Source organism: Oreochromis niloticus, linkage group LG6, assembly GCF_001858045.2.
Source record: "Oreochromis niloticus isolate F11D_XX linkage group LG6, O_niloticus_UMD_NMBU, whole genome shotgun sequence".
NCBI classification, from domain to species: Eukaryota; Metazoa; Chordata; class Actinopteri; order Cichliformes; family Cichlidae; genus Oreochromis; species Oreochromis niloticus.
In genome coordinates, this window is record NC_031971.2 from 11374289 (window position 1) to 11399426 (window position 25138).

The 25138-nt window shown below is 41.5% G+C and overlaps 2 protein-coding genes across 2 annotated transcripts in view; both read right to left on the reverse strand.

The window, feature by feature from the left end:
• LOC102077980 (intercellular adhesion molecule 1) overlaps positions 1 to 25138 on the reverse strand; it is a 56972-nt gene that overhangs the window by 18716 nt on the left and 13118 nt on the right. The window lies entirely within an intron of this gene.
• Positions 1301 to 15970, reverse strand: LOC112847173 (vascular cell adhesion protein 1). The gene is made up of 6 exons (XM_025908267.1): positions 15782 to 15970; positions 12165 to 12434; positions 11671 to 12000; positions 10608 to 10862; positions 10283 to 10434; positions 1301 to 1592 (listed from the first exon to the last, which is right to left on the reverse strand). Exons 1-5 carry the CDS (start codon positions 15852 to 15854, stop codon positions 10343 to 10345), a joined length of 1020 nt encoding a protein of 339 aa, XP_025764052.1. The 5' UTR covers positions 15855 to 15970; the 3' UTR covers positions 1301 to 1592; positions 10283 to 10342.

The following is a 25138-nucleotide window of genomic DNA, read 5'->3' on the forward strand; positions in this document are numbered from 1 at the left end:
TCAAATTTAGCGTTTCTTCGCTCAAAATAAATTTCTCCTCAAAATGCAACATCTTTTTTACGTGCGCTCAGAATAGTGGCACAAAAATAACACCATACGAGAGGGCCAGGCTGTGTGTGTGGACTCAAAGGTACACAGAGTCAATATAATGAGAGGAGACAGGCAGTCAGTTGCAGTCTAGTGAATCACAGCTAGTTGATCAAACTATGATGCTTATGGCTTACGCATTGCAGGGGAAGGCGTCGTGCGAGAAGGGTGTCCAGGTGGTCTGGGTGAGGAGTGGTAGAGAGAGAGTCCAGAATATACTTGGAGCAACGGCCCTGGCAGGGAGGCAGGCGGGTGAAGGGCCACGATGAAGGGAGCGCAACCTGATAGGTGAAAACTAGCATCCAGACTGAGATGTGTATTATTCCAGCTTGTGAAAGGTGACGGCCAGGCATGTACTATGACACAGAGAAAACACTGTGAGTAGAAATGCAGAGTTAAGGGATCTCACAAGAGCTTGGCGGCCTAGCACTAACGCGAGTTAGCTGAAGATCTAGCAGAGGTCTGTTGTGAGTGCTGGTCTTAAATGACTTGATTGCAGTCAGGTGCGAAGGCTGATTGGAGTCTCTGCCTGAAGGTGGAGCCCAGCAGAGTGGAAAAACCCTGCACTCACTCGGACCATGAGAGTTGTATTTATCCGCGACACCTTAAAGGCCGGCCCATGAAAATATTGTCGGACATAATCTGGTCTGTGGCCCAAAAAAGGTTGAGGACCACTGGTATAGAATATAAAACACATGAATGATTAACAGCAACATTTCCAGAGACACAGAATATATGCATAACACCAACTGAACTGAATGACAGTGAGACGAGGGAACTGAAGCAAGTGTCCAGAAGCAAAACAGAACAGAGGACAAGGCTTGAGGGTGGATACACATGGATACAGGAGTATGATGGAATTGAATCGGATACATGAAGAATAATCTGCTGTTTATCAGCATTACATTTGCAGATGAGATGAAGTGGAAACACCTTGCAAAGCACCAACAACGTTATTCATTTAAGAGCTTTTGAAATTTGACAATGGAACAGCACAAACAAAGCAAACTTTGTGACCTATAATGACTAAAAGTCCCTTTTATGTTGCATCTTGAATAGAAAAGGACATAAAATTCAAGATACTGAGCAGTGAGGACAAATTGTTTTCCAAGGACAACCCTTATCTAATTTAACTCAAGAGGAAAAGTGACATTATTGAATAATCCCAAGAAAATATGCAGACATTGTGAAGTGTCATGTATGCGATTGAGAGAATACCTATGAGATGTATTAGGGATTTTAGGTTTGAGTGAAAATAGCCTGCATTATCAAGCAGAGAATGATTAAGGAGAGAATCAGCCAACAAGTGAAGAACAGAGGGGACATTTATCTAGCAGAGACCCTCAAAGACCCCGTGGGCCCAGTTTGAACACCACATTTAAACAAAGAGATATTGGGGAGAACCTTCCATTGCAATTGTGCTTTTTCCAAGCAATAAGTTTACTTAATAAAGACAGACCGTTACTGATTCTGATGAGCAGCTTGTATCAAAAGCACGTGTTAACCATTGAAGAATTATAGGAATTATTTTATGGTTACTGTTCATAACCATCATCTTTATCATTGCATTAAGTATCATTTCATCAAAGTGTTTATTGAAGTTGCTGGCATTATGTTATAATTTATATTATAGGGGTTATCATAATCAAATATTAACATGTTTATTACAGGTGCAGTATAACTACTTTAAAATGATTGAGTTAAATATATATATATATCATAACTCATATGCTGAGTATATTGTTACAGTAAAAAAGTAGCTGAGCAAAGGCCTGAATGTATTCAGCTTCTTGTTGCATTTGAGTTTGCCTAGTTACAGGTGACGGAAGGATGTCCAGCCCATGGTGACCTCAAAGGCCTTAGATCATCACCATATTCTTAAGAGTATGCCACAAGGAGGAACCTCTATGTTGCAGTTAATTCTTAAAATACATGAATGTTCTGTACATGCAAATTATGTGCTTGTAAACGCAAGAAGGGGCGTTACAATACCCTGATGTTATAAAAGCAATCTAGAGTGTATTTTGGGTAGAGATGTACAACTGTTTGGCAGTTTACACCTCTCCACGCTGCGTGCATTCATTAAAATCAATTGTTTGATTGACCTCTTCTGGACCATCATTGTTTTACTCTCATCCTCAATTTCGGACCCGTAACATTTGGTGCATTGGCCGAGGGTTGAGGGAGAAAAGTTGGAGGTTGAGACTGAGAGGGTCCAAGGTGCTCAAACAGGCAGACACGAGTCAGTGGTCGAAGTGAGTGGACATAAGCCGGCTTATTCAAAGGTAAGGCACTACCTGTTGAATTATTTCCAAACAGTGCTGAATTGGTTCTGACAAAATTGAAAGTCTACTCACTGAAAATTACTGGTAAAGGTCTGTTTTGATTTTGGTGAAAATCTCATGAGAATTGAAGTTGAAGTAATGATAATGTAAGGTTAAGTGACAGTACTGATTAAAGGAAAAGCAGTTGGACTGCTACGAGGATTTAAATGCAGTTGGACTGCTAAGGAAAGAGAATTTAAAGTAGTTGGACTACTGAATTTAGGATTATAGGTAATTTGGAAACTGTGTATGGTAATACAGTCATAATTGAATATAAAGCTGGGCTTGGACATCAATAAAGTCGGTTTGGTGGTTGCATAGGATGTCTTTAAAAACATAATTAAATTTATGTAGAACGGAACTGTGGACAGTTCTAAGAAGTGCATTTCTCGGAGGTGACGCTCCAAATTTCCTGAGGACGCTCGGGATCTTCCTTGGATAGGGATAGTCCGACTTGGCATTTCGTGGAGAACTTGGGAACCTCCAAAATAGGCCACTGACTGGGTCAGTTTACCGTCCGGGACGGTGGTTTGCACTTTTTTGGTCAGTAGAAACCGGGTTTCGGGCGTCTAATTTTTAACTTAAAACTTCGGGGAAGCCTGGGATGTGAAATGTCCCCAAAACAGAGCTTTTCGGCAGGGGTTGAGTTGGTTGACGCTTTTAAATTGTGTAGGGTCTTAGATATGTGACCACGGCCCGGGGCCGAGACTGGTTAAATTGATGACAAAAAACTCAGGGAGTTTATCGGTCGGACCGTTAATTTAAAAATTGTCTAAATTGTGTAGGTTTTGAAATGAGAGGCCTAAAATCTGTGCAGTTGTAATCATAGGACGTCTGTGTAAATAGATTAAGAGACTTGTCTGAGTCTGAGAGTCAGGCTGGTATTATTTTTAGATTGTGTGTGTGTGTGAGAATGCAAATAAGGCAGCTGAGAGGTCAATAGAGTATGAGGAAGTTAATAGGGACTGCTAGACATTGCTGATGCATGTACTTAAGACGCTGGTTTTGTTTATTACAATATGTAAGTAAAGTTTTATTTCTTGCCATGACTGTATGACTTTTTGAGGGGTTTTGAGATAGGATACATAAACTGTTGATACTTAAGACCGTTACCTGGGTTCTGAGAACTGAAATTGAATTTGAGATAATTTAATTAATAAATATGTCTGTAAGCGGTGTGTGTTTTGGGGTGTCGAAGTAAGATGTTTTAGGATTTTAGATGGGTTTTGTTTCAGTTTGAGATAATATATACAGTTACATTTTCTGTGTGTGTGTTGTTGAGTGACAACATGCGCAGTTTAAATTGGGCGCTGTTCCTTCCTCTTTTAGTTTCAAAACACAAAGGCTGTTAGATTAAAAATTACTTTGTGAGGAACGGTTTGACTTTTGACTAGGGAAATAATATGCTTACTTTTGGGTCTATGAAGATATTTGACCTTCAGTGATGTTATGAGAGGTTTCAGTTTTCTTTTTCTTTTTTCTTTTGACTTGCTCTTTCTGATCATGGAAGGCATGTCCAAGATACTCGTATGAAAGCGTATTTCGAGTGATTTTAATTGTGTGAATGCTGTCAGTATTTGATTTGAGTGACTGTGTGATTTGTCTGAGTAAGTGAAAAGGGGGAGTTTGAAAGAAAAGGCAGTGTGTGAGACGATTACTGAATGACTAAAGAGGTTAGAACCTGTAAACGTGTGTAAAAACAAAGGAGTTAGATTAGTTTGAAGAACAGGAAATATGGCTCTGTGTACCGGGGCTGCAGCGACAGGAAATAGTGAACAGGAACTTTGCATGCCCATATATGGGAACTGAGTGTGTACAGAAAGAACACAGAGAGACAGACGAGGCCCATGGAGCAAATGAAGCCTTTAAGAAAAATGAATATATTACTAATTGTATGCTTTAGTGTGTCAATACAGGTGGACTCTCTCAACATTGCAACCTTGAGTTCAGCAGCAGAAAAGTAGATTAAAAGAATTGGGAGAATAAGCCAGTTTTTGGCTCGAAATTGTGCGGCTGGATCTCTCACTTTGTCCCTGAAGCGGAGAAGAAGTTCAAAGGACAGTCAATCGCCTGATGAAGACCGATAGAACATCGTGGACGTGAAGAAGTAACGGAAGCTAAAAGACAGTGCAGGCGAAAGCAGTAACACTGACAACGACTGATGAGTCCAGCAGCATGGAAGAAAGCACGTGATGCAACATGCATGCTGGTGAAGAACAGCGTGATATGTCTGCTTGAAGGCACTGACTGTCATATTTGCCAAGCTTGGAGCAATCTTGGAAGAAAGACTGAAAAGATGGATGCAGAAGAAAACACAGCAAATGAAAATAAGACTGAAGGAAGAGGAAATACTGAAAGATCAAAACAGAGAAGAAACAGACTGTGTTTGCTGGGGCTCTGAAGCCCGAACAGGACACTGTGAATGAAAAAGGACCAGTGAGAGATGAAGCTGGACGAGTTTGACTGCGAGAAGATAGGAGATGATTGGATTGAAATTGAACCCTGAACCCATGAATTGTTTAGGGATGTCCACCATATCACAACAAAGAGGTAAACAATACAAAAGGTAAAGATAATCAAAATAACTGACAATTATATTAATGAATAGAAAACACACATATACCAATTGTTACATGTGAGATTATTTTTGAAACGAATCAGAAGTGAGATAGTTTGAATCTAGAGCTCAGTGAAAAGATGCATAAATTAAATATGAATACATGAAAATGCAATGAATATATAAGGATGCAATGAAGAAAACAGCTTACACTGCATTTACATGACCACATAACGCAAGGAAGAACACGCTTACATACATGGCATAATTGGTATTTTTGACTAGAAAAAGAGAAATGGGTCGTTTAGGCGTCCGTGATAATAATGAAAATGTTTTAGTTTGTTATTTTTAGGGGCAAGCAGACCTGGACCAATTCTCCAGATCCAGGAGTCGGATGAAACTACAGGTTAACATGAATGGATATGTTAAGGCAAGTTTCTGGTTGAATTGTTTACAGTGTCCAGGAACCTGACAGCAAGCCCTAACTGGTGGTGGAAGACCAGCAGGGCTGTGATTTAAGGTGGGGAAGTAAAATTTGGGTTAGTGATTGGGGGACGGAGAAAACTGACTCTTTAACTGGAGAATGGGAAAGTGTCTGTGAGACTGTGAAGCCATATATGCAAAATAGCACACACAAACATACGCAATGAAGATCGGCTTGCTACTTGTATGAGTGATAGAATGGTGTGAATGTTGAATAAACTGATTAAACTAGTTTAAAAGGGTGACTTAGCAGTGCTTTTGCACTGAGTGATCAAAACAAGTGATTAGTATAGAAAGAAAATGAAAATAATTCAATAATGTGATAAAGTTTAAACATGTATTTCTTTTGCCAAGTTAAATTGTTGAGATATGGCTGAGTATGGAAAAAGTTTGAGAGCTTGTGTGAATGTGGACAGAGGAGCTTGCTGTGGGGGTGTGATTGAGGCCTTAAAGGAGGGGTAGATTGTTCAGAGGTGCAAATTTGATTAGGAGGTGTATAAATTAGTGTTGACACATTGTTGTAAGGTGTTAGGCTGAATCTGAGTATGGTAAAGTGCCTAACCGGGGTTATTGTTGTGTACGAAACGGTGCAGCTTTTGGCGAGGTTTTCAGTGTGTCGAACGGGTGAAATTTCAGATTGTTGAAGATTTTTGAGGTTGTTGTTTTATTTTTAATAGAGGGAGTTTTGATAAACATGGACATGTCTAAAAGGGCCCATAGTTTTTATAACAGTGCACTTAGAAAAAACCTGTCAGGTGATTTTGTTTTGTACTTTGATGAGCTAATAATCAGCTCTCTTTTTTCATTTTTGTTCTAAGCAGGCCTGGAAGAGAGTGAACGGACGGCGTTGACAAAATTACCAAGTACGAAAATCAGGTGGGCATTACAGAATTATAATTGATTACAATCAGAGACTGATTGGCGGCAAGTCTCTGTCTAAAAATGGATTGATCGATTCAATCCAGTCAAAACTATAGAGAACTATTTTCCTAAAAAGGAAAACGAAATAAAACAAATGATTGAGCTCATTTTGCTGATGTGGAGCATCTGATGACGTGCGCAGAGGGCTGCAGATCAGCAAAAATATCACGTGTGAATGCATGGGAGTGAATGTGAGTGATGGGACCAAGAGGGGAAATAAATAACAGGTTGACAAACAGGACAACTGGGAGACTTAAATCTGGGGATGCTGATTTTGGGATATTGATGTGTGCGTTGAGAAAATTATTTACTGGGGTTGGATTATGTTATTACATTATAGAATGCTAAATGCTAAAAGGGAAACATTGATGTAACTTAAGTTACCATGAACGGAGGGGACACATGATCAATAACTGTTCTGTGTAAGTTTATTTTGGGTTATAACACAGGTTGGATCATCAGTGGAGAAAGTGAGTATAAAAGGTGATGTTCTGGTTAACACACAGGCTTTTGTTTATAGGACGTTTCAAGGATGCAGGCTGTGGATGGAGCCAAGAAAGGATTTGACATGATGATTAATTTGATTTCATTCCTTAAATACAGGTTTGAAGGGCCGGAGCATGTATGCCTAATATGATAGGACTAACCTTTTTCTTTTAATTTCCTAAGCTTGAGTGAAGGATTTTGAGTTTGTAACACATGAGATGTGTCACAAAAAGGGGGGTGTTAATATATGCGATTAGCTACATGAAAGGTGCTCTTTTAGGGGTACTAAGCAAATGTCTACGTGACCTTTACCTAACAACCTTTGTGATGAGAAACTTGTTTACCGACTTGCTCTCTTGTAGAACATACAGACTTAGAAAAGGGGAACCTCAGCTCTGAGTTCTGAGAATAACTCTGTTAAGTGGACAGGAAACACGTCGAGACAGCAATATAGGGCAAATATGTTTGAGCTTGTAATTAAATGTGGGACTTGAAAAGAGGAAGCAAATTTGGTACAGGACGTACTTGAGATGATCAGACGAGAGAAGGAGAAGGTCAGGAATAGTTTAAACCAGATTGAGAAAGTAAATGGGGTAAAAGGGGGTGTAGCTTCAGGGCAGTTCACAGCCTGGCGTAAACGCAAGGTGCTGTCACACAGCTTAAGTTATTTGGTTGATTTATTTTATGACAAAATAATAATAAATAAAGAACAATACAGAATCCAAATCTGAACCAAAGAACAAAATAGTGAAATGTGGATTATTGGGTTTTTCTCTGTATATATGAAGTATTTGTAATGTGTATCTGCTAATGAAGGCTTGTAGAGGCCAGTTTATACTCACAAACGAGTGCTCAGCCAGACTGAAAAACAGGAAGCTTTAGTGCACAAGGCATATTAATAAATATAGACACAAAAAGAGGAACTCCCCATATAAACAACGTTCAAAAATGTGTGAAGTATAAAGTACCGAAATAACACTATATAAGTCACAGCTGATGATTCTAATGTTAGAGAGCTCTTGCAACTGGCGTCTGAGCTGTGCAGAGGTCTCTCTTAAGACAGGTACTTATGTAGGTTAGCATGAGGTTGAGTTAATTTTATACACAATGCGTAACTGTGCTTGTTTAGAGTTGATGTTCCGTCCAAACAGGTTTTAAGCTTCACTGGTGAGAGTGTCCAGGTGATACATGTTGAGGGAAGATGAGAACATAGCAGGTGAATTGCATGCACGCTTACAAACACACATGATTTAAATATAGGCCAGGCCAAAGGCCTGGACTTGATGCAGCTTTCAACTTTACAGCTCCTAACTTGCAGGAATGGCGTGGAGTGTAATGAATGAATGCAAAACATGCTTACAGACACAAACATGACAGGGGTTTATGTTACAGGGTAAAGGTGGACCACAGGTTGCTTTGTTTCTGCTTAGCAACTACTGAGGTAAAAGGTGTTAAAGATAAATATGCAATAAGTGAACAGGAAATGTGTGAGGGTGAGCCGGGTGAAACAAAATGTTGTAGATAATGGAAACTTGTCTAACGGGCATTAACAGTAACCTTGGCATGTTATGTATATGCTTGAGGCCAAAAGAGGCGTAAATCCAGATAGAAAATTTTGAAGTGTGCTTTCTAGTGGAGAGTCAGGCTGACATGGGGATGGTGTGCATTTTACTTGGGTTGTGTTTAATAAGACTAAAAGCGTTGCTCACACACATAAAGAGTATTGAGATTAAATAAAGTTAATATAATGGATAGAGCCCAGAACAGGATAATACATAAGTAAAATCAAATGTAATGTTTGATTTCACTTTTATTGGGAAACAATCAGGCTAGAAATGTGAGTAACCTATGTTTAAACTGTGAAAACACTCTCCACATACATTAAAACTGTGCAACTCTGAGTGGGCCATGCAATCAAGCAACTGTTACATATCTGTATTAAACTAGCCAACATAGACTTACCACCACATGATGTTGCCCTGCAGCGGGGGCAGAAAATCATTTGCAAACCAGGGATCTTATGTTGATTATTATATTCTTACTTATGTACACACACACACATAGAAGGGAAAAATTTCAAAACAAAACAAAAAACAACTTCGCTTAACCTGTCAAGCACAGGAGCAAAATAAAAATCTTTTTGGGCTTTGTTAAAATTTCTTTAGTAAAAGTGTAAAAGGCCAAACCTAGGAAGTTCGGCAAACAGGAAAGTTCCTTGAGTATCAGGAGTTAATAGTCAGGAAACATTTCTCACATTAACGCCTTATATCTGACAAATCATTGACTCATAGATGCAGATAGACATACAAGTGCACATACATCCAGATGTGCATTTAGACATTAAAAGTGTAGAGACATGTACACACAGATTGGCAAACCGGTACAGAGTCTAGCTGAAGAGCTTAACAAAGTAGACGTGGCAGTAGGGTTTGTGATTTTGCCTGATATGATATTGTGAACCAACTTTGAATAATGACAGGAACCTGAGATGAACACAGTAAGTTAGTAAGGTGTAGCAGAGAAAGGTTGTTTGTTTGCTATCCCTTACAGGAGAAGATCTCCACTAGAGAGGGACTCAGAAAAGGAGCAGAGACCACTTAAGCATGAAGTGTTTTCAAGTGGGAGCTGGTGTTTTATTGCTGGACCACCTAGAGGACATGAGGTTGTTGTCGGATTTGCTGAGTCAGGGGGCGGCTAGAGAGGGTCAGAGCGAAGGTAGTGGACCTGGGAATGGTGTAGTGACGTCTTTGGAAGACGTCAAGAGAGGGAATTGAAGAATTATAGGAATTATTTTATGGTTACTGTTCATAACCATCATCTTTATCATTGCATTAAGTATCATTTCATCAAAGTGTTTATTGAAGTTGCTGGCATTATGTTATAATTTATATTATAGGGGTTATCATAATCAAATATTAACATGTTTATTACAGGTGCAGTATAACTACTTTAAAATGATTGAGTTAAATATATATATATATATCATAACTCATATGCTGAGTATATTGTTACAGTAAAAAAGTAGCTGAGCAAAGGCCTGAATGTATTCAGCTTCTTGTTGCATTTGAGTTTGCCTAGTTACAGGTGACGGAAGGATGTCCAGCCCATGGTGACCTCAAAGGCCTTAGATCATCACCATATTCTTAAGAGTATGCCACAAGGAGGAACCTCTATGTTGCAGTTAATTCTTAAAATACATGAATGTTCTGTACATGCAAATTATGTGCTTGTAAACGCAAGAAGGGGCGTTACAATACCCTGATGTTATAAAAGCAATCTAGAGTGTATTTTGGGTAGGGATGTACAACTGTTTGGCAGTTTACACCTCTCCACGCTGCGTGCATTCATTAAAATCAATTGTTTGATTGACCTCTTCTGGACCATCATTGTTTTACTCTCATCCTCAATTTCGGACCCGTAACACCATTTAGTCATTTCTTCAGCTGTCACTTACAATAATTTTGTTGAGTTTGTAGTTTCCCATTCAGTTGTGTTTGCAGTAGCATCCCACTGACAGTCCGACAAGGACCAGAGCTCCCAGTATTGTCCCAGCTATTATATATGGGATGGAGTTGACTGTAGAATTGGGTTGAGGTGGGGTCGGGGGTTGGGTAAAGAAAGGAAAGGAGAATCATTTATACCAGGCAAATTAAAAACACCAAAACACTCACAATGAACTTGATTTGTGAAGTAATATTGTGAATGAACTTCAGTGACTCGTTTTCCAGGAAGTATCTGACAACACTCACCTTGTACATCAATGTTAAACTCCTTGGTGACAGTCCCTACTGTGTTGCTCACAGTGCAGATATACTGTCCTTCATGCTCAAAGCCGACAGATTTAATAGTGAGAACGCTGCCACTGTAGGAAGAACTATTTGTTGAAAGTGTCCAGGTGTATGAGGGGCTGGGGTTTCCCACAGAGGAGCAGTTCAGGTGTAGAGTGTCTCCTTCTGTGATTGTGATCACATCTGGATTTGGTGGCTCCTTTAGCTCAGGCCCATCTGTGTGATTATTGATAGAGATTAAAAATACGAAGCAAAATTTCAGCAAAATAGAAATAATTTATAAATTAAAACACATTTCTGGTGTAATATACAACAGAAAGTACTGTCGACAGTTCAGCCCACTGTACTTTATTTTCACTTTGTGCTGCTATACTCTGTTGTCAGTTTGTCCACTTCATGATGTTTAACTGCTCTACTTACTTTACAGGTTGATGCTCGCCACACTAAACATCTGACATAAAGTTTAAATTACACGTAGCATGACAGTAAGAGGTCAGTCTGACAGTTCAGAGAAGTAAGAGAATTGTTCAACCCATATGACACTGAAAGGAGACAAATCATGATTAATTCTTCTGGAGTGGCTTTAAATACACTTATTCTTTTATTGCATATTTGTGACTCTGTATTGATTCCACATTTAAACAAATAGTAAAGCCGACCTTTTATCATTTAGGATTTAAACACAATTACTATTATTATTTTTTAATATTCACAAACAAAGTTTACGTCTATTCTGGCTTTCCACAAACTTCTGAGGGAAACATTTTACTGGTAAACAGCTAGATCCTCCACTATGTTCATCAGCTTGTGTCAGTCAGCAGTTTGTTGATGATGCTTTTTAGAGCCTGTTCATTAACAGTGATGAGAGCTATGAGGAAGAATCAAAACACTATTTCTTTACTGTTTTGATTCTTCCTCAAAGCGCTCACGAGGACACAAAACCAAACCAGTGACATGAATCATGCTCGAAATGTCAAACTCTGAGAAACAGAACAAAGAACGTCTTTATTTCTCTCAGACTCACAGTGAACTATAGCAGGGAGTTTTTCTGATGTCACCACTGGAGGGCGCTGTGGTCCAGCTGGTCCCAGCTCCAGCTTGGTTTCGCACCAGTACTGGGCTCCATCATGTTCTCTACTGGGAGTGATGTTCAGAGTAAAGGTCTCATTCACTGGTTTCTTCTGTTCACTGTTGGACTGTAGGTGACCCAGTGCTGTGTTTCCTCTGTAGAAGGTCACAGTGAGGCTCTGAACAGGAGCTACGTTCTGTACGCTACACTGCAGGGTGTACTGCTGATTCTCAAACATCATCCCAGTGTGGTTTACAAAGCTGATGGAGACACTTTCTGGAGGCTCTGAGGAGACAGGGAAAGAAAGAGTAACACAGATAGATGTTAGTCAGTAACTGCTGAGAGTATGAATCCATCTAACTGTGTATTTACACAAAGAGATCAAATTCTGATTATAAATGATGCAAAATTCAGTAGAAAGTCTGATGTTCTAAAGTAAGTATACTTACGATAGATGGTTATATCCAGAATGCTAGAACACTGATCACCAGCATCAGTGTTATAATAGCATATGAGAGATGTGTCCCATACAGTCAGTCTGTCAACTTTCCACAACATCGTGGTTCCATGTCCTGTAACTTTTCCCACAGCGTGCTCCAAACCAAAAACAGTTCCCCTGCAGTCTTTCTGACATACAACACATGTAGCATTGGCTGGGTCACCGTACTTCAATACCAGTGCAGACGGAGTGAACACAGGATTGTCTGTGCAGCTAGAATCTGTAACAGACACATCATATGCTGTTATCTGGTAGATTAGCAGATGTATCTTAACACCCAGTGTGCATTATTTTAGTCAGACATTACTGTATATTTTGATTCCTTAAAAAGTGTTGTTGCAACCCAATAATATCTTTGTACATTATATGGTTCTGCTGTTCTCTCTGTGTGTATACCGTATGTTTATTTAACCCTATAATGCCCTTTGTATCATATTTGATACATGAGTTTCTGAGACCTCTAGCTCATCAACATGATCAATACTTGCCATAATTGCAAAATGTTATGGACAAAACTCTTTTTTTCACCTACAATTAACATTGTTGTTAACAAAAAGTTGCCAAAAATGCCCAATGTATTAAATGTGATTCAAATATATAATAAAAATATATCATACACAACATGATTTAGCAAAAATAAAACTTGTGGATTTTGTTGTGAGGGTTAATAAACATCTCAGTTCCAAAAGAACAGAATTTTCTGGCTTTTTTGATGGGCTGGGTCTTACAGGGTTAAAATCAAACACAAAATGAAACAGCAACATCATATGTAGAGTCAACTTTTCAACTGATATCAGAGCATGTTGTACAAGGCTTATATATATATATATATATGTGTATATATATATATATATATATATATATGTGTGTATATATATATATATATGTGTGTATATATATATATATATATATATGTGTGTATATATATATATATATATGTGTGTATATATATATATATATGTGTATATATATATATATATATATATATGTGTGCTTTGAAGTAGCAGCTACGAAAGGTGTAGTTTGTCTACGAACAGTGAACACCCGTGTGTACACCTGTGTGGATCAACGCGCTTGTATACAAAAGGTTTCCCCATGTAACGGTCTGCTAGAGGGTGTGGAGGCCCATAGCCCCGTCCCCCAGGGCATGAAGCAGGCATGGAGGAGATCCAGGCTCCAGACATCCAGAGGCCCCAGAGTGCGAGAGCCCAAGGAGGACCACCGGAGGGGCATCCGTGCCACCTTCCTGGGAAGGGCTGAGGAGATCCCCAGACGAGGGGGTCACCCAGTAGCCACGGAGCAGAAGCCAGAGGGGGCTGCACCGGCGTGCCCGCCGGCTCTGCCGGCAGCCAGCTGTGCCAGAGTGAACCGAGTTGCAGGCCCCGAGGCCGGAGGCCCGAGGGCCCCCTTTGCTCCGGAAGAGGCCTGACCGAGCTACAGGCACCAGGCCCCGCCAATTAGCCACCGGGAGTGAGCTGGTGCATACCTGAGCGCCCAGCCCCGGACACCAAGAACCACCAATGCACCAACCCCTGAGGGCATCAGTTACCAGCAGGGAGTGTGGTGAGGGGAGATAGGCCTCCACACTTGGAGGGCCTGGGAGTACCCAGGGAGGTGGAGTCTAAGACCCGACCTGACATATAGACACAGACAAACAGACACACACAGACATAAACATGCTTTCCCACCCTCATGCACACATATACAAACACTCAGCACTCACCCAACGTAGGGACAGACATACATAGACATGTACACACAATCATACTCCCCAAACATACTCTATGCCCCGGGTCCAGGTACCCTCGCCCCCAGAGGGGGAAACGGCACCCAGACCCAAGATATGTGTCCCTTTCCCCCGGGGTGGAGGCAAGCAGACCGCCCCAGGCTCCGCAGCAGCAGGGAGGCCAATCGGACGGCCAACACCACCTCCCAGCCCCCCCGCCCCGATGGCTAGTAGAGAACGGGTGTGTGTGAAGACCCCATACCTCCCTCCTCCCGCTCATGTGTAGTGTTGCTGCGTGTTGTTCTAAAGTGCATTTAAAACAAGGGAGGGCATGGTGCTGCTGCCAGAGAGCAGCAGGTGTTAGCACGGCCCCTCCCGAGAACCCTCAATGTCTACATGGATTTAAAATTGAGAGGTGGGCACCGGCGCCAGAGGTAGGGTTGAATACACAGACCGTCCTCTGGACGCCGTTAACGTGGTCACCCTCAAGGCCCTACATATGTGTGTGTGTGTGTTGTGAGAGTGTGAATAATGTGGATGTCTAAGTTGTGAAATAAAATTGAGGCGCAGGTGGCCAGAAGGGGACAGAGGGGGGGGAATGCCTCCCCTGCACCCTGGTGACACACCCGCACCCCAAGGCCCTACCTGTGTGGGTGGGTGTGGTGGAGCGGGAAGAGGGAGGCAGCCGGGGATGGGGAGGAAAAGAAGGGAGGGGCAAAATGCCCCTCCTTAGGGCCAGCTCCCCGGCTGACCCCAGTAGGCACCCCCGTCCTCTAGCACCCACCAAGGCAAGGGAGCCCAGGCCCATCCAGACCGGGGCCTATGGCAGCAGCACCACCGCTAAGCCCTACAGGACCTGGGGAAGCCCACCCCACCCCACCGCAGAGGAAACTATACCCACCCCAACATTCAATCATCTCCAGACTACACAAGACAACAGACACCCAGGTTAGGTTTATTCTCCACCTCTCCTGTGTCTTTCCCCCACCTGCAGAGTGGACTTCTGCTAGGATGGAACAACCTCCCTGCCAGTTGAAGAGTCCCCCAGTTGGGCCGATGCACCAGAGGCCTCCTGCGCCAGGGCTGAGCCCCCGTGTACCCACCCGCCCACAACCTCGGCGACACACCGACGAGGACCGAAGCCCCCAAGGCCCAGCCAGAGCCCCATCACAGAGACGAAGCACCCCGAACCCCAAGCCCCCCGCCTGCCCCGGATCCACTCAGGGGCAGCCAGGCTACCAGGCCAGTAACCTACGTCCGCCAGTACAAACCATCCCCCAGCCCCGCTGCACGCAGCCACGAGGAGAACACCCTCTAAGAGCGACCAGAGCCACTCACCAGGTTATGACCACAACCCCCCGCGTTGAGCCCTCCAGGGATAGCGTCTCTAGGGGTTCTCCTGGCGCCCTAAGCCCGTCGCAACCTCCACATCAACCACAATAGCGAAGGCAGGACCAAACTATGACCCCCCATCTTGTAAATCACTATACTATGGAGCCACTTTGCAATACAGTTTTATCGCTCTAGTTTAGACACTATTTTCTCAGCCATCACCAAAACACAAAATGAAGGAACAGCTTTAGGAAGAATGATTTTCCATCGGTAGAGCGGTCCGGAGATTTTGGATATTGAGTCTCAGAAGCACTTAAACTTTATGTTGATTTCTTTTTTCTTTTTCTTTTTTTATTCAATAATATGAGACATAATGAAATAGTTAAATCTCTAAGTCTCATAATAAAAGCACGAAGCATCAAACTGATGTATTATTTTGAAGCAGCAACACTCTACCCAAAAAAACTATGGGAAAAATCTGTGAGCAAAACAGATAACAGGACACTTACCAGAGGTGGACACATGGACGTCTCGGAAGGATATTATCAAAGAAATAAAGAGGAAAAGGTAACAGGAAAACATCGTGTCCAAAGAGTTTTGTTGGGAAAATGAAAAAATGTTTGTTAATAAAAAATCTCAGAGGCAAAGTTTGTTCGCCTGATGGTGTCTGGAATGAACTGAGAGCAGAAAAGATAGCAACATGGAGGCCCAGTCTGTTTTATAAGCTGTGGGCGGGGATCAGCGGGCTGGTCTTCTTTTTGGGAAAGTGAAATCGAAAGCATCCATCTCGGTGAAATCCCATTAAGCAAAAATAAGCGATGAACTCATGACCTGAGTAACATGAATAAGCCTCATAGCAGGCAGAGCCCCCTGAACACGACACTCTCTGCAGTTATTTTTAGTCTGTTTATTCTTGCTCCCCTTTGCACTAGCTTGAAGACATAAGAGGCACAACTACATATCAGAAGAATCTGCAACCACATCAGCAGAGCCACACAAATGCAATGGAAAGACCAAACCATCTGAAGAAAACTGTGGTACACTGCATGCCAGTTATCTGAATCAGGGATAAAAGTATCATAATCATAAAAACGCAGTGTTGTGAAGTTTAAATCTCCCCAAACAAACTGATTTGCCGCACAGACTAGGTCAAACAAATGCATTTATCCATTCTCCAATATAAAAAAAAATCAAGTCAGTGACATTGTCTAAAGTATACTTCTCTTTATAGATCCTATAATATTTTTATATGTAACAGTAAAATGGAACAAGTGTTAGTGAAAAGGCTTTTCACTCGGGGGTCACTGGTAATCCTGCTGAGCCATACGGAGTGTAAAGACAGTTAACATTCCTAACATGCTTCTGTGTTTACTAAAATCTTGCCTCATTTTGCTTTTAGGACTCATTTCAATGCTTTGCTGGGTTTTAGGATCTTGAACCCCACTTTGAAATCCACTGCTCATCAACAGCTGGCAGAGCAAAAATTTAACACAAATCAGAGATTAAAACTGATGACGATTACAACAATGAACCTTCCCTTGTCCTCATATTCAAATTTTATTTGTCACATGCACAGTACAACATGTAGTGAAAAGCTTGGGTCCCAGCTGCGGACATAGCCACACTGTTCCAGGGCTTGGTTTTAGCATGGGGGGTTTAGCCAGGACCCTTACTGGATACCAGGTGGTATCAAATGTGTGACTCCTGCTCCAAAGGTGTGTAGTCTTACCGCTACACTATCCAGCTGCTGCTCACAGCCCTTGCTTTGCTTTACAGCAAGTTCACTTACAAAAGTCAGACAGACAGACAGAGACTATAACAGGGAGGGATTTGAGTGATTTGTTCACATAACTGCACTTGGATGGGCTGAGGATGAAATGTGACAAACAAAGACTTTAACAAATACAAACACAGATCCTTAAACGTACTCGTTCAAGACCCCAAACATTATTCACTTCTCTCACTGAACTAAAAAAATGTAAAAAAGGAAATAAAAACTGTGGGTGATTAAACTGCAAGCATAATAGTGACAGCACTTTGTATGAAGTTAAAAGTTTGTATGTCTGTACCTATTTTCAATGATATCAACTTTATTTTTTCAAGTCACCTATATTTGACAACAGTATAATAAAAATGGAAATATGGCCACACCAATGAAAAAATTCTGGAGTCGCTATTGATCTGAAGACCCTGTTGCAGCAAATTTGAAGGACTATAATGTTAGTTTCTTTAAAGATGTGACCACCAGGGGGCATCAGTTACAGCTTATTAATATGATAGCTCGTTAGTCTGTGTGTGTGTGTGTGGTTCTGGGATTACTAACATTATATAAGACTTTCAATCAAGGGAAATAAGACAATTAAGATGTTGCCTGAAGTATGCAAAGAATAATAACTTTTCAATAAATATCCAATAAATATCCACACACAGTGGTGGTCCTAGCCTGTTTGGTGCCCTGCGCGAACCCCCCCCCCCAAACACACACACATACATAAAACATATTAACTGTAGCGATAGACATTACTACAGCAGTCTTGCGTGTAAACCTTTTCCAAAGTGGCTAGCTTGCACTCTTTAGTGGCTTAATATTCACGGAGAGAAAATAACGATAGCCATCTTCCTTTTGGCCTGGGAACCACACTGGCCATTTATTGCGCATGCTCACAAGAGAAAACAATAACAATCTCGTGCACGCAGGCACGCACCTCTCTGACGTCATCTCGTCACTTGGACATGACTTTGCTTATAGTGAAATACTTAACACTCCCACTCAAAGGCATGTTCGTTGTTCTCTGTAATAGAAAATAGAACAAACAAAAAAAAATATACAGATATATTTTTCAATACTGGCCATACTCAAAAAAAACTTTGCATCGCTCCTTTGTTCATTTTTTTTTTTTTTTTTAGGATTCTCTGTGCTGATCCATTTTATTTTCCAAATAGATACTCCTTGAAACTCTCGAACTTGACCTTTGTCACTGACTTAGTAAGAACATCAGCTATCATATTTTCAGTAGGGCAGTACTCAATAGATATCTTTCCCTCAGTGTGCGCAGATCGAACAAAGTGAAACTTTATATCTATGTGTTTGCTCCTCTGTGTGCATACCGGGTTCTTTGATAAAGCTATCGCCCCCTGGTTGTCTTCATATATCTTAACAGGTACATGCTCTCTACTATCTACTCCTCTAAGTAGTTGTACAAGATACATACTTTCTTGGGTAGCAGCAGCCAGCGCCATATACTCTGCCTCACACGTAGATAGAGCTACTGTTGACTGTTTTCTGCTTTTCCAGGATATAACTGGACCATTTTCAGTTAGACTAAAACAGTATCCAGTTGTGCTCCTCCTGTCATCTTTATCTGACGCCCAGTCAGCATCACTGTACCCTTCAAGCTTTAGACCTTTCTCACTTTTGTGATAGTGAAGCTCTTGGTCTCTAGTACCCTTCAAATATCTCAATAGATGTTTTGCTGCAGACCAGTGCTGTTGTTTTGGTTCCGCAAGATGTTGTGATAATTTACTAACGATCCAGCTTAGATCGGGTCTGGTGCATGTCATAATGTAAATCAAGCTTCCCACCATCTCTCTGTACCCTGTAGGATCAATGATCTCTCCTTCACTGTCAAAACTTAACTTTTGCTCGCCTGGCGTGAATCTCGGTTTACAATCGGACATCCCCAATTTTGTCAGCACCTTTTCAATATGTCTTTTTTGAGTCATTTTAATCTCTCCCTCACCCTGTGAAAAATCGATGCCTAGAAAATGTTTAAGTGGACCCATGTCTTTCATCTTGAACCTTTTCTTTAACACCTCTTTCACATCCCTGAGTAAGGTGTTGTCACTTGCTGCTATGATCAAGTCATCTACCCACACTAATAGAATGACCTTCCCACTCTCAGAACCTCTGTTGTAGACACAATGATCAGCATCATTCTGGACAAAACCATTCTCTTCAAGGTAATCGTGCAGTAACAAGTTCCAGTTACGTCCCGACTGTTTTAAACCATACAGTGACTTGTTCAGTTTACACACTAAGTGTTCTCCTGTCTTGGATTTTACCTCAAAACCTTCTGGTTGCTCCACATAAACTTCACAGTCCATCGGAGCGTGGAGATAAGCAGTCTTTACGTCCATTTGGTGCAGTGTGAGGTCTTCCTGCACCGCCACCTGCATCAAAGCTCGAACAGACGTCATACTCGCTGTTGGTGAAAAAGTCTCTTTATAGTCAATCCCTTCTTTTTGTCCATATCCTTTTGCAACATACCTTGCTTTGTAAGTCTCAGATCCATCTGGGCTTTCCTTTACTGCATACACCCAACGGCCTCCCACTGCTTGTTTACCTTCTGGCAGTGGCATCAAAATAAAAGTCTCATTTTCCTTTAAAGAGTTCATTTCCTCTCTCATGGCATTTTTCCACATTTTTGATTTTTTAGAGTCCATGGCTTCTTTGAATGTTATTGGCACCCCATAAGCCACTTTATAGAAATAGTCTACACCTTCATCATCATCATTGTCACACTCAGTTTTGCATTGATAATCCTTTAAATACTCTGGAGCTTTTCTCTGTCTTGTAGGATATCTCACTTCTTCTCCTTCCTGAGTACTTTCTGTTGAATCTGCCCCTGTAAACTCATCTAGGTTTGGTTCTACACTCGCCTTTGGTTCTACTTCATTTTGGTCAACCATGTTTGGTGGTGTATTTTTGTGGATCTCAAAAACATTTCTGACGTCAAAATCTGTTTGTGTCTGACTGTCTGCACTACTTTTAGTAAGACATTTTATCAGCCTGTGTTTTTGGATCTTTCCTACTTCAGGATAGTAGACATTGTAGGCTGGGCTATATTTGTCATAGCCTAAGAAAATTCCCTTTTCACATCTAGAGTCCAGTTTCTTTTTATCCTGTTTGTACACGTAGCACTCAGAACCGAATACCTTCATGTTTGATAGGTCAGGTGTTTTTCCAGTGAATACACAGTAAGGAGTCTGTTCCAGTCGCCTACTGTAACATCTGTTGCGGATTTGGGCAGCTGTTTGCACAGCATACGTCCATAAATGCTTTGGGAGTTTGCTCTCCAACAGCATGCATCGTGACATCTCAAATAAGGTTCTCCAACCTCTTTCTGCAGTTCCGTTCTGGTGTGGTGAGTAGGGTGCACTAGTCTCGTGCCTTATCCCATTACTCCTGAGTAAAGTTTGGAACGGTTGCCCGGTAAACTCTGTACCATTGTCGGATCTTATACATTTTATCTTTCCATATGGAGCTACGTCTGCAATGAACTTTTCTGTAGCTTTTGTTGTGCCACTCTTTGCTTTTATAAAGTACGGAAAAATCATTCCACTGTAATCATCAGTAAATGTTATCGCATACTTGTACCCATCTTTGCCTACTGGCTCTATAGGGCCACATAAATCTGTGTGTACTAGCTCCAGTATAGTTTTAGCTTTAGCATCTGCCTGTCTGTTTCTGTTTTGTGTGAATTTTCCCTGTATGCAAACTTCACAGTTTTGGTTGGACCCTTCCTGTTTTCCTTTTATGGTCATGCCTTTAACCACCTTTTCAAGTTTTGCAACATCATCTAGGTTACAATGACCAAGTATTCTGTGCCAGGTCTGAATATCATGACAACCATATATCTCATCAACATTTTCATTTTCTACAGTGTTCAGGTAATACAGCCTACCGTACACCTTCACCTCAAATTTGGTTCCATTTTTGTGGAATAACCAGTTATCCCCATTCTTGAAATGGAGTTCGGCTCCGTTGGCTGTTGCTGCTTTAACTGAGAAAATGTTCTGAGGAAACGATGGGACGAAGAGTGCTTGCTTCAGCCTTGTTTTCACCTGCCGTCCCTCGCTGTCCAGGATGTAGATCTCTGCGTCGCCCCTCATCTTCGCCATTCCTTTCACCTTGGTTCCATCTGCAAGTTCGATCACGTGGTTCTCTGGTTTGAAGTTCTTGTCCACTGTCTTGAACTTTGTGGCGTCGTTAATCATGTGTGTGGTGGCACCGCAGTCTACTAAAAGACTTTTCTTTTCTTGTTGCATAGGACAGTCACTCATTTTAAAGAAACAAAAGGATGTAGCCTCTTCCTCTGCTTTATTCATGTAGTCACGTCCTCGTCCACGACCGCGTCCTCTTCCTCGTTGTGGTGTGCCCCAGTTTTGCTCCTCTCTCTTTAACTGGGGATCTGCAAGACAAGTCCTGGCCATGTGTCCCTTTTTACCACAGGTGTAGCACTCGATAGTAGCCATGTCCACTTTCTTTCCTCTCTGTCTTCCCCGCGACCTTGTCCCGCCGATGGTCTTCATCACGTTGTCCTCCTCTACACTCACGTCACTCCTCCCGTATCTTTCGGTACTCTCGTAACTCCGCAGTTTTGTTTTAAACTCGCTGAACGTTACCGTGTCATTTGTCTGAGTGATGTGCACGACAAAGGGTTTATATGAATCAGGTAGCCCTTTTACTACCATGGCTATCTGGAGTCCATCACTTATATTTTCATCAGCCCTTCTTAATGACGTGAATATAGTCTCTGCTCTGATAATATAGTCAGTTACTGTTTCTTTACTAGTCATCTGGAGGGAGGACAGTTCACAGTATAAACTTACGACACGTGGTTTGTCTTTTCCTGCATAGTGCTCGCGGAGAATCTCCAGCGCTTTTCTTCCGTTATTTCTTGCATCTCTCATGACCAGTGACAAACTCTTGTCATCCAAGCACTGTACCAGCTCTGCGTATGCTTCCCCGTTCTTCGCTTCGTCTTCGGCGCGGGCATCCTCGTCGTCCTCTGCTTCCTGCTGCAGGACAGCACCGAGGCCGCGCAACTCCATGTGCGCGAGGAACCGCGTTTCCCAGAGCTCGTAGTTTTTCTCATCGCCGTCGAATAAAAGCTTAAACCACCTTTGGCTGGTATGACTGGGCCCATAACCTGTAGCGATAGACATTACTACAGCAGTCTTGCGTGTAAACCTTTTCCAAAGTGGCTAGCTTGCACTCTTTAGTGGCTTAATATTCACGGAGAGAAAATAACGATAGCCATCTTCCTTTTGGCCTGGGAACCACACTGGCCATTTATTGCGCATGCTCACAAGAGAAAACAATAACAATCTCGTGCACGCAGGCACGCACCTCTCTGACGTCATCTCGTCACTTGGACATGACTTTGCTTATAGTGAAATACTTAACATTAACGATTGTACATTAACATAAAACTGTTGTCAGAACCATACTGAATTTCACCAGAGAAACACACACACACACACACATATATATATATATATATATATATATATATATATAGAGAGAGAGAGAGAGAGAGAGAGAGAGAGAGAGAGAGAGAGAGAGAGAGAGAGTATGCATAGTATGCAAATGGCTACCAAACAGCCATCATAATTCGTCATACAATGAGAACAGGACAAATCAACAATTGACAATGACTAATTAATATTGTGCTGAACACAGTCCAAACGATTCAGTAATCTAACAAACGTAAACAGAAGTTTTCACTATCCCTACTAATTAATGTTTTCATGTTGTATCTCTGTTGTGGTCAGTGCTATCCTCCATGCTGTTGCATGCTGGGGCAGCAGGTTGAGGGTCACAGACGTCAACAGACTAAATTAACTGATCCACAAGGCCAGTAACGTTGTGTGGATGGAGATGGACTCGTTAGGGAGGTGTCTAGAGGCAGATGTTGTCCAAGATAAAGACAATGTTGGATAATACCGCCCACCCACTCCATGACATGCTGGCTATCACAGGAGCATGTTCAGTGAGAGACTGAGGCTGTGTCCCAATTCAGGGTATGCACGCTTGAAGTACGCATTTCAAGTGCGATTACGTCACCGCCACGCGACGACGGCTGTCCCAATTCAAAGTGTACTTCAAATGCATACTCCAAATGCGCCGTCGATTTCCCCAAATATCAAGCGTGGTCCGGTGCACACTTCGTGGCCCCATATATCCCACAATCCATAGCGCGGCGGTGGGTGTGGATAATTTTGCCGCAAAATACGGCAGAAGGGAGCGGCCGAAGAGTGAACTGTCAAAAGTAAGTACTGAATATGATGTCACTTATTTATGTGCGAATGTTTAAGAACATTAAAACATGACTGTTGGCCACATGTCGGCAAAGTTATGTGACATTAGTGATGTTTGTACTTTCAGCGGTAACTTGGTTTTAAAGCCTCTACTTCTAAATATACATATAGTTGACCTTAATCTTACAGAGAATGTGATGATTTTATGGATAATTAAAGTCAGTCATATATCCACAAACACAACAAGATGAAAGTTAGTGATGCTGCTCGGTTTGCAGTCCTGAATATGACGGCACAAGCAGGATTCACTGCACTGTTAATGTTAGCTATGTTATATTGCTGCCTCTGTTCGGTGGTGTCGAGCCAAACGGACTTTAACGTGTGTTTGAACGAGCTGACGGTTCACTCGTTAAGCTGAAAGAAAGATGCTTTAATCACAGGAGTCACACATGTGTCCACTGGACCATCTGGGAACTCTTCTTGTTTAGCACTCGTAATAACACAAACACTAAATCCTCCTTCTCTTGTGCTGTTTTGTAGCAGTGTGTACACCTGAGACTGTCACCTGTCTGTCTGTCCTGCACTCTCTCTCTGTTTCTTTCTCTCTGATTGTGGAATAAAAGTGTGAACATGTATTTATAAGTTACACTTGTGTTTGAATCCTGCAGCTTATCACACATTTGATTTCCATGTGTGACGACTGCAAGTGTCCAGAGTGAGGACAGACTGAGGGACCCACTGCTGCACATCATCTGTGAGGCTTTGCACCCCTGATGATCCACCAGGACACACTCAGCAGTGTGTGAGGAAGAGGAGGAGGAAGAGCCAGCAGCAGCTGACAGATGGAGAGAATAGACAGACTGTTCCCTGTTTGTGAAGGACTGCTAGAAAAGTTTACAATAACTAATTATCTGTCCTGAATCAGTCTTATTAGGTAATGTTCAAATAATGTTATCATCCCAGTGTTTTCAGTGTGGGAGAAAGTACTCAGGGCCTTCAAGTTACACACTATGAAAGGCAGCAACAAGTTTAATATCCAGAAACCTAAAGTATGTATCAGCAGCAGAATGGAGCTAAAAATAAATGTTTGTTTCAGTTCTATGAAGCTTTGAGTATTTTGGATCAGTAGTACTGCTGTGTTTGTTGCATCATATTGCTGTAATTGTTTATATGCTTTATATATTCTGAGCTAAGTTGATCCATAGTGTTACATCATATTCTATAAGGATGTTATGTGTTTGTTTACTTTCTGCCCAGTTTGACCCATTTAGCAGAAGTCGGCCTGTTTAAGGCTCTGATATCTATTCTGTATGACTTAAAGCAGTTATGACATGCTCTGATTTTCTCACCCAATAAAGGAATATTTAATATATCAGTCTACTCTTCATTCTATCAGCAACAGTTATCACAGCTCATACATTTTCTTTTTACACATATATGTAAGCATTGAGCCAAATTTAGTAATGCCAACATATTGAAAGAACAATGTTTGTCTCATATATATAATACATCTGTATATACACTGTTAGAGATACTTGTCTTTGAGTGAAGATTTAAGGTGATAGGAAATATAATTAACTGCTACTTGCATCTTTGACCCAGAGTTCAAGCTCATATGACAATACATATAATATTGTCCATATTATATTAACATTACCACAGTGAGATGACTTTAGTCTCATGAACAACATTAGCTAATTATTATTTACTAACTAATCTTGAAATGACTGTTCAGTACAGAAATGAAGCCCAACTATCATGTTTTACAGTCCTGTGGTCTCAACTAATCAAAGTGATGTCATGACAAAAATGAATGACCAACA

Excerpts from the sequence above, each read along its gene's own strand:
- LOC112847173 (XM_025908267.1), bottom strand. The coding sequence starts at position 15,854 with ATGTTTTCCTGTTACCTTTTCCTCTTTATTTCTTTGATAATATCCTTC. Across the intron at positions 12,435-15,781 it reads CGTCCATGTGTCCACCTCTG|ATTCTAGCTGCACAGACAAT; the intron begins GTAAGTGTCCTG and ends TGTCTGTTACAG. Across the intron at positions 12,001-12,164 it reads TCTGGATATAACCATCTATC|AGCCTCCAGAAAGTGTCTCC; the intron begins GTAAGTATACTT and ends CTGTCTCCTCAG.